The sequence below is a fragment of the Cheilinus undulatus genome, linkage group 14, assembly GCF_018320785.1.
Source record: "Cheilinus undulatus linkage group 14, ASM1832078v1, whole genome shotgun sequence".
NCBI classification, from domain to species: Eukaryota; Metazoa; Chordata; class Actinopteri; order Labriformes; family Labridae; genus Cheilinus; species Cheilinus undulatus.
The window spans coordinates 43,956,755-43,971,490 of NC_054878.1; the positions used below are offsets into that span (position 1 = coordinate 43,956,755).

Below are 14,736 nucleotides of genomic sequence, written 5' to 3' on the forward strand. Positions count from 1 at the left end.
TGTCATGTGGGGAGTAAGCGCTGCCCCCAGGTTTGGTTGGCCCTCCCCGCATGGAAGAAAGTTCCACCCTCATCTCAGCTGATCAGAAGAGCCATACCCATTTCCAGAGAGGGGAGTGGTCAGGGGTGGAGCGAGACAGCTCACAGACACAGAAACAGTTTGTCCTGAGCAGGACTGAAAAAAAGACATGAAAAAATTCAATACTGGAGTGTTTTTTCACAAAAATGTTTTGGGGACCTCTGAGACCAATATAAACTTGTCTTAAAGGGGTAAAATATGTGACCTTTAAATTCGGAGTTTAAGTCTAAAGTTCACCCCAAGACATTTTGAAGACTCCTTGTCAAGAGGAAGAAAGTTTTGGTCTGATGAGACCAAAATGGAGCTTTTTGGCCATCAGACAAGATGCCAAACACTGACATCACCACAAACACACCATTCCCACTGTAAAGCAGTGGTGGCAGCATCATACTGTGGGGATGCTTCTCAGCAGCTCACCCTGGAAGGCTTTAAAAGTTAGAGGGGGAAATAAATGTGGCAAACTATCAGAAAGTCCTGGAGGAAAATCTTATTCAGTCTGCAAGAGAAGTAACGCTTGGTAGAAGATTTATTTCCCTGCAAGAAAATGAGCTGAAGCATACAGAGAAAGCTATACAGAAATGGTTTAAAGACAACAAGGGGAATGTTTTGGAGTGGCCGAGTCAAAGCTCAGACCTCAATCCAATAGAGAATTCTTGCCTGGACTTGTAAAGGGTTGTTCACACCTGATCCCTGTGTAACCTGACATCCAAGGGGGTGAATACTTATTATAGGTCTGTAATCATGGTTATAGACCTTAGTGTGAGCAATATGAAAACAGACATTAAAGAAAGACTGAACAGTGAGTCTTAGATCCATTTTTACAGTTTGTTTATTTAAATAGTAGTAATACAGTGAACATGTTTATGAACCTTGACCAGTAGTGTGAGTTTTCATGCTAACAATAGATAACGTAGTGCAGCTGAGGCTCACAGGATGTCATCACACATTAAAAGCCTTCGATGTTTGTTATCATCACATGCTAACATGAGCTACCTAAATCATGAAATGTTAACATGACATGTTAATATCTACATAACACATGCTAATATGAGCTGATGGGAGCATTTAATACATGTTAATGTTTTTAAACCACTTGCTAACGATAGCTTCTCATCAGTAAACACAAACCACAGCTGAGGCTCATGGGAAGGTCTTCATTAAAAGTAAAGTAATGGACACATGAGGGCGCTGTATGAGCTGCAGGATTATAACAGATTATCACCAGGGGAACATACATTCTTAATCCAACATGATTCACTTGGAACAAAACAGCAGATTTACAGATACAGATAAAAAATATTTAAGAATTAGGATATATTTTCAGGACCGTACGGGGTGATCTTATGACCTGCTGTGGGCCTCCAGCCTCAGGTTGAATACTAGAGTGGTTATTATTTGAGTAAAGAATCTGCAGACAGGTTGACATTAGCACACCTGCCGCAGTATCATTGAACAGACAGGAAGTACATTCTAACAGGTGAGGACAGCCAGGTAAACACGTTACTTCTTGGACGGGTCGTTGACCCGGCCCATGAACAGCACACCGCTGCTCGTCTGATGGTAGACCACGAAGAGGAAGGGTCTGTTAATGGTCAGCCGAGGAGGAAGAGAGGAGAATGCACTGGCTCCCGTGCCGGTGTCATCGCTGCTCTCATCAACAGACATGTATGATTTATGAAACACCTGAAACCACAGGTAACACAAGTAAATTTATAAATCAGCAATAACTGTTTAACACTGCAGGAAATGAGAGAAGAGATCAAATACACCATTAAATACACCGGTACAGGTCATTCAGAAACTACTCAGATCACTTTCACCCTCTTATTATTCACATTTCATGTCGTTCAATACTTCTTGTAATCACCTGTGAGAGTTTGAGCCCCGTAGCTCCGCCTTCGATGTTGACGACCTCAGCATCGTCCTGGAACACCTGTGTGATGCTTAGAGTCTCCAGGACATCCCGCAGAGAGTACGAACGGTCCAATAGGAAACGAGGGAGCTGCACCTCCAACTTCCTGTTTCAAAAATAAACCTTAAAATTAAATACTGACACCTGAGCCTTAAAGAGACCAGTTGTCATGACAACACCTTAAAACTTCATGTTAATCACCTGCAATACACCAGTCAGAGAATTATGATGACAGGAAGAGTGATGAGTCAGCAAACTGAGGATGGAGGAAGGACAAAGTAAAGGATGGAGAAAAGGAAAAAGAGGGGGATCAAGGAAAGGATGGAGAAAAGACTATAAAGGATGAATGAAAGAAAGAATGAAGGTAAGGATGGATTAAAGCAAGAATGAAAGAAAAGGATGGAGAAAAGACTATGAAAGGATGAATGAAAGAAAGAAAGAAGGAAAGGCTGAAGAGAAGGAAGGCAAACATGATAAAGGAAAGGATGGATTAAAGCAAGAATGGAGGAAAGATGGATAAGGGAAAGAATGGAGAAAAGGAGGAACTAGAAAAGCACTCTGAGAGCGCAGACCTCCTCCGTTAGCCCTATCTCCCTATAGTAAGGAATCCTTTAAAAAAATCCCTGGATCCAGACGGTGATCCGGATCACTCCAAAAATCCAATCAGTTCTTCCTTATGCCATTTCTGACATTTCCTGAAAATTTCATCAAAATCTGTCCATAACTTTTTGAGTTACGTTGCTAACAAACTAACAAACCCTGCCGATCACATAACCTCCTTGTCGGCGGGAAATAAAAGAAAGAAAGAAGGAAAGGATGAGAAGAAGGAAGATGAGTGCAATGAAGGAAAGGACGGATAAAAGAATGAATGCAATGAAAGGATTAAGAAAGGGAAGACGAGAGGGGTGAAGATAACGATGATGAAAGAATGAAGGAAAGGGACCTCCATCTGTCTGTCCTCCGAGGTCCGAAACCTGGGCATCATTCTGGACTCCACCCTCTCCTTCCAGTCCCACATAAATCTGTCACCAAATCCGCTTTCCATCATGTCAAGAACATCTCCAGACTCCAACCATCACTTCCAGACCCCGTGGCAGAAACCCTCATTCACTCCTTCATAACCTCCCATCTAGACTACTGCAATGGAGTCCTGTCCGGGGTACCGAGCAAAACCCTGGACAAGCTCCAGTTTGTCCAAAACTGTGCTGCTAGAGTTCTCACCCGCACTAGACCCTGGCAGCACATCACTCCAACCCTCATCCACCTTCACTGGCTCCCTATCAAGTCCTGAATCAACTACAAAATCCTCCTCCTCACATACAAATCTCTCCATGCTCGGGCTCCTCAGTACCTTTCTGATCTCCTCCATCCATACACACCATCCCGCAACCTTCTGTCTTCAGACACTGGCCTACTTTCCATACCCAAGACCAAACTTCGAACCTATGGAGACCGAGCGTTCAGTGCTGCAGCCCCCACCCTCTGGAACTCTCTTCCTGCAGACATCCGCAGCGCTCCATCTCTGGACATTTTCAAGAAACATCTCAAGCACCACCTGTTCACCACAGCCTACAGTCTTCATTAAATCACCCCTTACACTCATCCTATCCCTGACTTAGTTTGTCCATGTCTTATGTGTTCTTGTAAAGTGTCCTTGGGCTTCTTGAAAGGCGCTATATAAATTCAAGATATTATTATTATTATCAAGGAAAGGATAGAGAAAAGAATGAGGAAAGGATAAATGAAAGAACAAGTAAAGGATGGATGAAAAAAGGATGGATGTAAGGGTGGGTAGAGGAAAGAATGAAACAAAGAATATGAAGGAATGGCTGACAAAAGAAAAATGAAATTTAGAAGGCAGGTGAGGATGGATGGAATAAAATAAATGAATGGATAAAATACTGAAGGAAAGGAAAGATCAAGGGGAGGATGAATAAAAGAATGGATGAAGTAAAGAAGGGAGAACAAATGGATGAAAGAATACAGAAAAGATGGAAGGAAAGAGTGGAGGAAAGGATAGATGGAAAAATCAAGGAAAGGATGGATGAAGGAATGAACAAAGTTGGAGGGAGGAGAGGAAAGATGGAGGGCTGAAAAAAGAAACCATGTGACTCACGTCTTCTTCAGCTGTCGTATCCACGCTCTGATCTTCTCACCCGTCACATCCTCTTCCACAGCGGTGACATCCACACCTTCATCAGGGAACACAACCAGCATGGCCGCCCCGTCCGTCATCGGCAGTTTCAACACCCCAACCTTCAGAGAGCGGTCGTATGCCAGGAAGTACTTATCAGCCCGGAACATCATGGGAACCATAGTAACGTGATACTTGTCCACGTAGAAGCGCTCGTCTTGAGTGAACGAGGCATTAAAGGCCGGACTGAAGCGGACTGGAAGAGAGAGAAAGCATGATTGAAACACAGTGAACAATGGAACCCCGCGTTGCTGGTTTTGGGCTTCTGACATGCGTCTATGAGGTAGCCATCTTGGAGAGGGGTAGCTACAGCTTAGAATGAGGTAAGTCTATAATAGGGGAAGGTCTTTCCATGTAGCCTAGTCTGATAAGGTCCCATCGTAAAAGACAAAAAAACAGTCTAGTCTGACATCTGATGGATGGTTACTTCCATCCATCAGGGACGGCCTGCCCTCAGACTTGGCAGGTGTGCGTACCTTGGTAGGCGGTGGCAGTGGCAAGCAGCAGCTTGGTCTGGGGGTCCAGAGTGGAGACGAGGTCCTGGACCTGGTCTCCGGCGTTCTCCCGGGCCCAGCGGTTGACGGCATCAACGGCATCCTGTGGTGTCGCAAAGTCCACATTCTGAACACTTCCCCCAAATTTGGTCCTTACCTGGTCCAGGTACGATGACGACACCTCAGAACCCTGGGGGGAGAACAAGGCCGCGCCCTGCCTCAGGCTGGTAGCCACACCCCCCTGCAGGACTGCATTCCTCAGGTTCTGGAACAGATCTGAGGAGACAGACATTAGCAAACCATTTTAAATTTTATCACCAACAGTGTGGCGCCCCCCGACCTACCAGGGACGGCCTGAGGCTCCAGTCCTGTCAGGCTGAGGCCCTGCAGCAGCTGCTCCTGACTCCGCCCACTGGTGACAGCGAGCAGCGCCGACAGTCCGGCAGACAGTGTGAATGGACACAGGAAGACGTTGTCATCAGTGCGGCTGGAGACGGCTCGGTACAACCTCGCAGCAAAGTCAGCATTCCTATTGGTCAGATCCTGCAGTGCAGAGTCAATGGTTTGACAGGATGCCACAGTCAGGAGGACGATACCGACCAATGGGAGAAGGAGAGGCTGAGCCATGATCACAGCACCCCCTGCTGGAAGAAATGTATTCCTCTTACCAGTTTTATAAAACATTTTTGAAGTTATACAACCTCACTTCCAAAAAGTTGGAACACTGAGTAAAATGTGAATAAAAACAGAACACTCATTAACACATATTCTTTTCACAATAGAAAATAAACAACATATCACATGCTGAAACTGAGACATTTTACATTTTTATGAAAAATATTAGCTAGTTTTGAATTTGATGGCCTCAACATATCTCAAAAAAGAAGGGACAGGGCAATGTCTGCCATTGTGTACTTCTCCTCTTCTTTGAACAACAGTCCGTAAACGTCTGGGAAGTTAGGAGACCAGCTGATGAAATTTTGGGAGAGGAACATTGTCCCATTCTTGTCTAATATACAATCCAAGCTGCTCAACAGGCCTGAGTCTTCTCTTCCAAGGGTGCCAATCAGGGGCATAGCTAGGGATTTGGGCCCCCAGAAAGAAAATTACACAGTCCCCCGCTTAACTGGCTAGCCAAGAAACAAATGTTGCATCATTTTTTTCAAATATACATGCATTTTAATGTGTTTTTGAGGCATAATTTTCCTGTTTATGGGCAATACTTTTTACTATGGTTAAACTAAATTTACTTGCATTATTTCTCACCACTGAACTATACCATTTTGATATTTTTAAGGGAGGAGCACAATGTCAGCTTACACAGGCAATCCCTCATACATTAAGGTATTGTTACATAATATAGATATTTAAATACGCATTTCCTTGTGATTCCAGAAGTTTCCATGTGTGACCGTTATAAGAGTCCGTTATAACGGTAGCCAGGTTAAAAAAAGCCAGCTTCACTGCATTCAGAGCAGTAATAACCTCTGGGTTTGTTTGTTTCTGTTATCATCAGCTTCACCCAGAATGCTTTGCTCTCTTATATAAATTGAGATTGTTGTAATGTGAATAAATGTAACAGTATCTAAACAACCACGGGCACGTCCCAGCCCTCTACTGATGAAGAGACCATGATGGACTGATGATGACGATCAGCTGCTGTCAACAAACACACCCAAACCACACACACCCACGCTCGGAACACACAACAAGCAAGCACGCGCACAATCAGAAAACAAAGGCCCACTGACCTCGTGCTGTTTCTTTGATCTTCAATCAGCTGATTTTTTTATATTTTTTATTTGCTTTGTCGCCTTCAGGACCTGCGCATCACCATCACCAAGCTCGCGCCCCAATGAGACAACAAAACAATCATTTCCGGTACTCCTTTCACAATAAAAGAGCCGCCCTCACCAAGCCAGAGGATGCTGGAACAAGAACGGGGGCCACGAAGGACTTAATGTGATTTGAATTCATCAAACAACAACTAATGGTGAATAAAAAGTGCGATCAGGGTTAATCTGGTAATAATCGCTGAAATGAAATAATGACATATTGTCATTATATTAAAAATAACTGTGTTATCAATTGATACTAAACCTTATTGTCAAATGCTCTACCTTCAAATCAGAACAAGTTCGGTGACATCATCACCAAATGAAACTCATTAAAAATGTTATATTAAACACACAACAATCAAACCCAAAACCAGCACGTTCTTTTATTTTGAAGGCAGTACTTCAACACTCGGCTTTTTCCTTTCACAGACTGTAGAACGCGCAGGCGCATTGAAATTAGCCTGACGTCATGCTATTATGTTCGAAGACCAGCAGAGGGCGCTACTGCAGCTGTAGAGCAGCTGTGAAATAACACCGAGATCATGTTTTATTTTGAAAATTATTCATGAAATCTTGTTTTTACATAATATGTATGAATACAAATTTAAAAAAGGAGGGAAAAATATCTGATGAAAAAAATAAAATCTGCATTAATCCCTAACGAAAATAAACTTACTGGTAGAATACTTATCAGTAATTACATATATATAATTATGACTGAATGATTTAATTTAATCTGTATATACACATATACATATATCTGTATGTGTATATATATATATATATAGGAATAAAATTAAATCATTTGAAGAAGAAAAAGGAGACTTACTTCACTTGTTCTTGGAGTGATTTATATTGAACTGTTTTTGGATCAGTTTGTATAAAAATAAACATTCACATAGAGTGACATTAATATAGAGACTTTAATTACATTTTATCAAATAAAACATTTAAATAAATATTTACATAGACCCTAGTGTTTTGTGTTAGCTCTGGACCCCTCTGACCCCCTCCCTCCAGACGGCTGCCTCTTGTCCATCTCGGGCCAGATGCGGAGCAAACACCACCTCCAGCCTGCGGAGGGCGCTCTGCTGATCGCCATGACTGACCGTTCTCTGGAGACGCTGCATCATCAGTCGAACCGTCACCTGATTGGCCCAGGCCAGACCCAGTGCAGGTGACACGCTGGAGGACAGCGGGCTGACAGGATCAAAGATTGACATTAAAACATTTTTTTAAAACCTCAGCAAATTTATATTTTCATTAAAGATACAATATGTTAAGTTTTGTATCTGAAATGTCTATACCATTTAAAAAAGTGACCATTGTTATGTCATGTATTTTTAAAAATGGATGTCTTACAACACAGGTGTCCAAACTTTTTCCACTGTGGGCCACATACAGAAATATATAAGAAATAAATCATATTCTTTACCTTGAGGATATTAAAAACCAATCTAATGTGGCTAGTTAACTGCTGACAAGGCAAACAGATAATCATTTTAAAGATTTTCAGGAGGCCAATCAGATTTCAGAGGGCCTTGTTGGCCCCTGGCTATGACTGGCTCCACCCTGAATTGTTAATCGTTCTGCTATTTGTTGCTGTAATCCATCAGGGAGTTATAAATAAATATATTGTAAATGCAAATATGTTCACTATTTATAGTGTTTTTGCAATTTAGCCAGAGAAAAAACGCATAAATAATTTTTTGTTACAATGCTTGTTTACCGAATTAACACTGTAGGACAGACTTGTGCTAAAACTATGTCGTTCAATCCAGTCAGGCCATATTTAATTTTATATCAAGAATTTTGCTTAGGGTTTCCTAATTTTTATAATTGTAACAGGATGTATCCTTTAATGGATGCATTTTTGCTTCATTTTTTGCAATTTCTTGTGACTTTTAGCCATTTTTTGCCATTTCACACCCATTTTGTCACTATGAGCCCATTGTACTATTCATGCAAATTTTGCAATTTTCTTTTTAATATTTTAATCCATTCTTGGCACTTTCCACCCATTTTTGTGTTCCCCCCCCCCACAATTATTTAATAATTCACTTTATTAAAAAAAAAAAAAGTCTCAGTTTCTTGTATTTTATTTTCTGGTATCCTCACATTTGTGCACATCATGGCCTAGCTATAAAGTCTGACATTACTTTCTTAATATTTCAGTGCGTCTATACACATTGTTAACATTACTAATAAAAAGGTAATTCTATTGTACTACATCATAAATACATGTTTTTCTTACATGTTTACAGTAAGGAATTCCATGTCTGCATTGCTCTGTGTACTGTACCTGTAAGGGGGATGATGTTTGCGTTGGTTCATGAACAAATCAGATTTAGTGTGAAAACGTCCTAAATATGTAGAATATGGAGATAAAAAACGGTGGAAAGTTATAATTAAATAATAAACAGATTCTTACCCTAAAGTGTCATCTGAGGTGCTGAACACATCCGTCACCTGAAACACAAGAGAGATTGAAGAACCCCCGGGATGTCTCCGTGTCTGATAAGAACTACTAGACAAGATGAACCAGTCCATTTGCTCTCATCCAATCAGAAACGTGCATTCGTTACCTGGTTGACACACAGCACCGGTATGTCGTACTCCTGGCTCAGCTGATGGAGTTTAGATGAGAAGCTGATCAGCTGTCTGTTTCTCTCAAGCCAATCAGAAGCCTGGAACTCAGACCTGAACAAAGCCGCCACAGAGTCGATGACCACGAGGCGGACCAGACCTCGAGTCAGCAGGAGAGGGACTCGCCGAGTCACACACACCTGAAGAGAGTCCTGAAGGTACAACAGGTGAATAAACAGGATTAATGATGTGTAGTGCACCCAGGTTCTTACTGCTAATACTATCATCACTGAAGGAGCTGCATTGAAGAGGTCATCAATCACAGCTTATTGAACGGACTCACCAGGTCAGCAGCGTGCTCGATGTAGATGTTGTTACTGAAGTTGATGGTATCGATCAGTGACTGGGGGATGTCTGAACGCAGATTAGGCTGTTCTCTGATCAGCTGCTGCAGGCGCCGACTCGGAAAGGCGTCCTCGGTGGAGATGAAGACGGCTCCTACAGAACATGGACATATATGGGGACAAATTAATCAGCATTTCTAACCCATAATATCCCTGAGTTAGCCAAAAAGCTGGTTTACATTTGCAGTCCCTGGCTCATTTATGCAGTTATCCATTCATTAACATCAGAAGCTGACCAGTCTTTTGAACTGCTGCTGAGTTCAGGATTTGTGGGTATTCTGAGCATCTGAGGGAACAATATCAACAAGTTTCCGCATGATTTTTAACAGTACCAGGTACCGACTGACCTGAGTGTAGCCCCCCGTGCTGAACTGGGTACTGCACTGACAGGCAGATCTGCAGGGCCAGCTGAGTTTTCCCTGCTCCGCTTTCTCCTGCTAGCTCAGTGACGCTCCCTGCTGGAAGGCCCCCCCTCAGCAGCTCGTCCAACACCGGACAGCCGACACTGAGTCTGAGAGAGGACGGGTGAGCACGCAGCGTGGCAGCTACACAATAGACACACAAATATAAGCGTTAACTCATGCCGTGACATCACTGCGAGGCGTCCAATCAAACATCACCCTGCTCTGACCTGTGATTGGACGACGTCGCCTGCAGGCGAGAGCGGCGGTTTTGAGCAGCTGTTGGACGTCAGAGCGAGACAGACCGAGCGTGTGCAGATCCTGACCGCAACACAACACGTCGGCAACCGATCGCAACTTTGCTGGACAGAACAGAAACAACATAGTTAACAGGTTACCATGGCAACAACAGATGTAAAACAACTACATTGTTAAGACGAGGGTCCACATAATGTTTAAATGAGAATTTCCCTGCCAGGATAAAACATCCTGTTGTGTTACATTTTCAAACTGTAGCTTAATATTCTTATAGTTTGTACACCTTATTTGTAGAACTGACACTAGGAGACAGGCACAAAAATACAGTGTACCTGTACCTGTGCAAATAGATATAATCATCTGTTTTATTCTGTTCATGCCACATGAGTGGCAGGTGGGTTGATGCCCGTCAACAGGGTCAGTATTTGCCAATAAATATGTTAACCTATGCATTGAAACATACGGAAGAGGATTAGGGCCACTGAAAAAAGGTTTTTGAGAAGCAATTTTTTTTACTTGTTGGAAAAAGTCAGAATTCAGACGCAGAATACTGACTTTAAAATTGACTTTTCTCTTAGAATTCTGACTTTTTTCTCACAAGTAAAAAAAAAAAAAATGCGTTTCAGTGGCCCTAATCCCCTACCGTAGTACATCCCTACCGACCAGTGAAAGAAGGAGATAGGGAAGTGTCTTAGGTGTGATGACAAAAGAGGTTGTCTAACTTTTTATGCTGCCCTTCTGTGATAGAAGAAGATCTTTTAAGTTCGGTAGAGAGGAGGGCAAGGGTGTCTTACCTCTCCTAAGAGCGGCCCTAATCCTGGGGTTCACCTCCAGCAGGTCCAGGTCTCCAGAGGACATGTCGTTACCGAGTCATCCCGAGTTACAAACTAATTCAAGTAGCCACTCCGAAACACTCTTGGATCACCTAGTGTTTCGTTTAAAGTCCCTGTGGACGTCCCAGACTGCTGAATGAACTTATCCGTGCACTCATCGTTGTCTTGTTTCCGAGCTAGTTAACACCGTTGAATCCCCGCTCAGCAACATACGTTATCACAAGGCGCCAGACGAAACCATTATGCTCAAGATAGGGGTGAATGGTATCGACGATTAACTGTTTAGTGTCAAACTAAACTGTAAAATACGGAGCAGAGTTTAACTCGCGGCGTTTTCTCTCTCTACGAATTTACTAATAAATACTAAATGATATGTGACACTTGAGAATAATGTAATGGTGACGTCTACAAACACCCCCGTGAGCTCCAAAGATAGTGACGTCACTGACACGCACCGGAGGAAAACAACAACCGTTCAAAATATTGATACGAAATTAGTTCTGTGCTCGATAATTAGTCTTTACATGAATATATTTCATATTTATATCAATAAGTTACATTTATAGCATTACATTTAATATATTTAAGCATTCCGTATAAGTATAGAGGAAACCAAAATGGATTTAAAGTCACAAATAGCGTGACTATAACCGGGACTCTATTGTTTCTACTGGGAGGGAATTAACTTCTACTGCGGTGAGTTTAACTAAAATATTGGTTAACGAAGGACTAGTTAATGTTATCCTACTTACGGTTGGTTAACTAAAGTCTAGTTAATATCATATGATTAACAACCAGTTAACTAATGGCTAGTTAATATTACATTGCTCATAGCCGATTAACTTATGTTTAGTTTGTTGTATTACTAACAGCCGATTAACTGACTTCAAATTGAATGTCATCTAAAGGATGTTTTTGAAGTCAGGTAAAAAACATGAAACAAGAGAAACACAATCAGAAATTCAGATACAACACTGAAATACACATACAAAAACATTAGGTAGAACCACCAGTAAGCACACTTGACATTTACCAGCAGCCCCCGGTATCCAGCCGGTTACTTAATGTCTAGTTAAATGTATAGCACCAAGGGCCCATTGCACAAAACTAGGATAAGAATTAAGCCGGGATATCTTGGTTATCCTGGCTCAATTTATCCGTGATCCGGCTGCACAAAAGCGGGATAGTGGAAAGCGGGATATGTTACGGCATAAGTTACCATGGAGATTTATTCTGTGGAGCTAGCCTGCTCCAGACCAGGCTAAGTTCCAGGATCTATTTAATCTCATCCCTTATCTCAGTCGGCAGTCACCACAAATGGAAACCAATAGTTATTCTTCTGCCCACTACACAATGTTATCACATTCAACTAGACCCTCTGTCATTTTCTAAACATTTGTGATATTAAATTTCAGTAATTTTAGATAAATGATTATTTTAGATGATTTTGCAATCATTAGATAATTTACAGTTTCCAACAGACTATATGTGCCATATAAATATAAATACACATCAGAGTAACATGAAGTTCCTTTATTGAATAAGAATAAATCAAAGCAAGTAAACCATCAGCTCCTTTCAAAACTGAAGTCACACAGTTACTCTACAAGATAGAAAGCACAGAATCAAAGCATATTATAGAACATAAGCATAAATACACATTCAAAGGTCTGTATATAACCAACCCTACATGTCTGCACACTGCATGCATACATACACTTTAAAAAATTACTGGTCTTTACCTAATAAAATCAATGAAAAAATATTACAAAAATATGACAAAAATATTACGCAAATATTCAAAAATGAGTAAACCTACCTTATAATTTCAATTATGTCTACATAAATTGAGTTATTAGAATTAACACAATAAATTGAGTAAATGTACTCAAAGTTTTTATTTTTTATTTTTGAGTAATGATTTCTCGTAGGTTTATGTTGGGTAGTTTTCATAAAGCTGTGTGTTCTACATCAACTACAATTATCCCTTTTTTCCATCACATACATTCATCTTGAATATTACTGCCTCCTAATATAGTCTGACTTGTGTGACTTCAAACCACAGTTAGTGAAAAGAGCACTTTGAATGATGATGTTTTCTTTCATCACCTTCAGTTTACCATTCACCATAAAGCCTAGTTGTCCTCTACAGGCAGAGCTTTTATCCACTGTCACTGAGTTAGTGTCCTCACGGTGCAAATGTGTCTAATTCTCAAAGGCATTCTGGGACAAAAAATAATTACAATGGCTGAGTACTGTTTACCTAAAACTTAAAATGTAGCTTAATAGAGCTTAAATAGCTATTTTGGATTTTTAGTTTAAAACAATCAATTATTTTTAACAACCTCCAGCTGGTCGGCCTTACAGTGTGCTTAGTTGTTGCTTCTGCTGCTTTCTCTCATTTAATAACTGTGGCGGTGTTGCCTTCTTTTTATTTGGTCCTTTACCTCCTCGTAAGCCTCCATGAGGATTTCTGCCTCCAGCAGGGAAAAGTACACCGCTCTCGTTGTCATGGTGAATCGGTGAATCTGTGATCGATGGCGGGGTCTAGTTGAGGAAGCCACATGTGCGCACTAGTACAGGATTGGTTTCACCTGGCTTGATGAATCCATGTCTGCTTATCCTGGCTTGGTCTTTGTGCAACCAATTAAGCCTGGATGCTCTTGTTTTGGATTCATTGAACCGAGCTCAATCATTTTTCCTGGACATCTAAATCATAGTTTTGTGCAATGGGCCCCTGGTGTATAATTTATCTACATTCAACATTATAAACATAACATTAAAATGGAGTTCTTCTCAAGCAATCACAGTATTAGTGCTAGCTAATGAATACTGAATATTACTAACCTCTCTACAGTTAACTAACCAGCAGTGGCGACTTCTGATCTCCTCTCTGCCTACAGGCTGTGGTGACCTCTGACCTCCACCATGACGTCCAGGTGTGGTAACTGTGGGGGGTCAGAGATTGATGTAGATCAGGCCCGGGGAAGCGCCGTGTGCACCAGCTGTGGCTCTGTTCTGGAGGACAACATCATCGTCTCTGAGGTCCAGTTTGTGGAGGGCAGCGGAGGAGTGTCATCCGCCGTGGGCCAGTTTGTCTCCGCTGACGGTGAGACTCATTTACTGTTATTATTACAAGGGGCTGTAGTATGACACATGCATAACTTTATTTACAAAAAGAACATTCTAGAGTCAATACAGTGGAGAACAACACAGAAAACATGACTGCAGCTTTAAGGCCTTTACACATCAAGGACAATATTAATAAACTACATGAAAATGCAAAGACTTTTGAGGCAAATTTCAATGCACGTTTCTACGCACTAGGGCTGTCACGATATCAGATTTTCACTTCATGATTATTGTGGGAAAAAATTGTCACAATAATGATATCACGATTTCAATAAAAAAATTAAATAACAATGGGACAATTAATCAAATTTATCTTTAATTTTATTTATGTTGTGTTCACTCTTTAGGCAGATGAATTACACTCAAAATACCTGTTTAAGGAGGTACTGCAGCTGCTGTGTCATTGCGAAGGGTCAGTGTTTGTGTGTGAGGAGGAAGGGAGAGGGGTTGTTGGGGTGCTGCAGGAGGGAGACGAAGCAGGGCGGATGTAGAAAACAAACTGTGTTCAAGTGGCACTGGGTCATTTACACGATATCATATGCACATTTTTAACACGATATTGAAATTTTATTTTTTAATACCACGATGATCGTCAATATCGGTATA

At 41.4% G+C, this 14,736-nt stretch overlaps 3 protein-coding genes across 7 annotated transcripts in view; 1 reads left to right on the forward strand and 2 right to left on the reverse strand.

Annotated features, from left to right (window-relative positions):
- Window positions 1–889: 889 nt before the first annotated feature.
- serpina10a (serpin peptidase inhibitor, clade A (alpha-1 antiproteinase, antitrypsin), member 10a) lies at window positions 890–6,559 on the reverse strand. 2 transcript variants are annotated; one of them, XM_041804569.1, is made up of 6 exons: window positions 6,430–6,559; window positions 5,023–5,319; window positions 4,661–4,954; window positions 4,107–4,380; window positions 1,946–2,096; window positions 890–1,761 (listed from the first exon to the last, which is right to left on the reverse strand). In XM_041804569.1, exons 2-6 carry the CDS (start codon window positions 5,303–5,305, stop codon window positions 1,579–1,581), a joined length of 1,185 nt encoding a protein of 394 aa, XP_041660503.1. In that variant the 5' UTR covers window positions 5,306–5,319; window positions 6,430–6,559; the 3' UTR covers window positions 890–1,578. The 2 variants fall into 2 exon arrangements, with proteins under 2 accessions (XP_041660503.1, XP_041660502.1); XM_041804568.1 differs by having other exon boundaries at window positions 5,023–5,322.
- Window positions 6,560–7,420: 861 nt separating this feature from the next.
- Window positions 7,421–11,265, reverse strand: xrcc3 (X-ray repair complementing defective repair in Chinese hamster cells 3). 2 transcript variants are annotated; one of them, XM_041805010.1, is made up of 8 exons: window positions 10,960–11,265; window positions 10,138–10,269; window positions 9,854–10,051; window positions 9,446–9,600; window positions 9,102–9,314; window positions 8,948–8,985; window positions 8,771–8,818; window positions 7,421–7,716 (listed from the first exon to the last, which is right to left on the reverse strand). In XM_041805010.1, exons 1-8 carry the CDS (start codon window positions 11,021–11,023, stop codon window positions 7,503–7,505), a joined length of 1,062 nt encoding a protein of 353 aa, XP_041660944.1. In that variant the 5' UTR covers window positions 11,024–11,265; the 3' UTR covers window positions 7,421–7,502. The 2 variants fall into 2 exon arrangements, with proteins under 2 accessions (XP_041660944.1, XP_041660945.1); XM_041805011.1 differs by lacking the exon at window positions 8,771–8,818 and having other exon boundaries at window positions 10,960–11,247.
- A 176-nt stretch (window positions 11,266–11,441) lies between these two features.
- The window catches only part of LOC121521217 (transcription factor IIIB 90 kDa subunit-like), a 33,885-nt gene continuing 30,590 nt past the window's right edge, over window positions 11,442–14,736 (forward strand). For 2 of the 3 annotated variants that reach the window (XM_041805004.1, XM_041805006.1), the window contains exons 1-2: window positions 11,442–11,694; window positions 13,902–14,107. In XM_041805004.1, coding sequence (XP_041660938.1) covers window positions 13,927–14,107 — 181 coding nt within the window. In that variant the 5' untranslated portion in view covers window positions 11,442–11,694; window positions 13,902–13,926. Of the gene's footprint in view, window positions 11,695–13,650; window positions 13,739–13,901; window positions 14,108–14,736 lie in introns of those variants that run through there. The other variant, XM_041805005.1, reaches the window with a different exon arrangement.

Excerpts from the sequence above, each read along its gene's own strand:
- serpina10a (XM_041804569.1), bottom strand. The coding sequence starts at position 5,305 with ATGGCTCAGCCTCTCCTTCTCCCATTGGTCGGTATCGTCCTCCTGACT. Across the intron at positions 4,955-5,022 it reads GGAGCCTCAGGCCGTCCCTG|ATCTGTTCCAGAACCTGAGG; the intron begins GTAGGTCGGGGG and ends CTGTCTCCTCAG. Across the intron at positions 1,762-1,945 it reads CGGGGCTCAAACTCTCACAG|GTGTTTCATAAATCATACAT; the intron begins GTGATTACAAGA and ends CTGTGGTTTCAG.
- xrcc3 (XM_041805010.1), bottom strand. The coding sequence starts at position 11,023 with ATGTCCTCTGGAGACCTGGACCTGCTGGAGGTGAACCCCAGGATTAGG. Across the intron at positions 10,270-10,959 it reads TAGGGCCGCTCTTAGGAGAG|CAAAGTTGCGATCGGTTGCC; the intron begins GTAAGACACCCT and ends TGTTCTGTCCAG. Across the intron at positions 10,052-10,137 it reads GCGACGTCGTCCAATCACAG|CTGCCACGCTGCGTGCTCAC; the intron begins GTCAGAGCAGGG and ends TCTATTGTGTAG.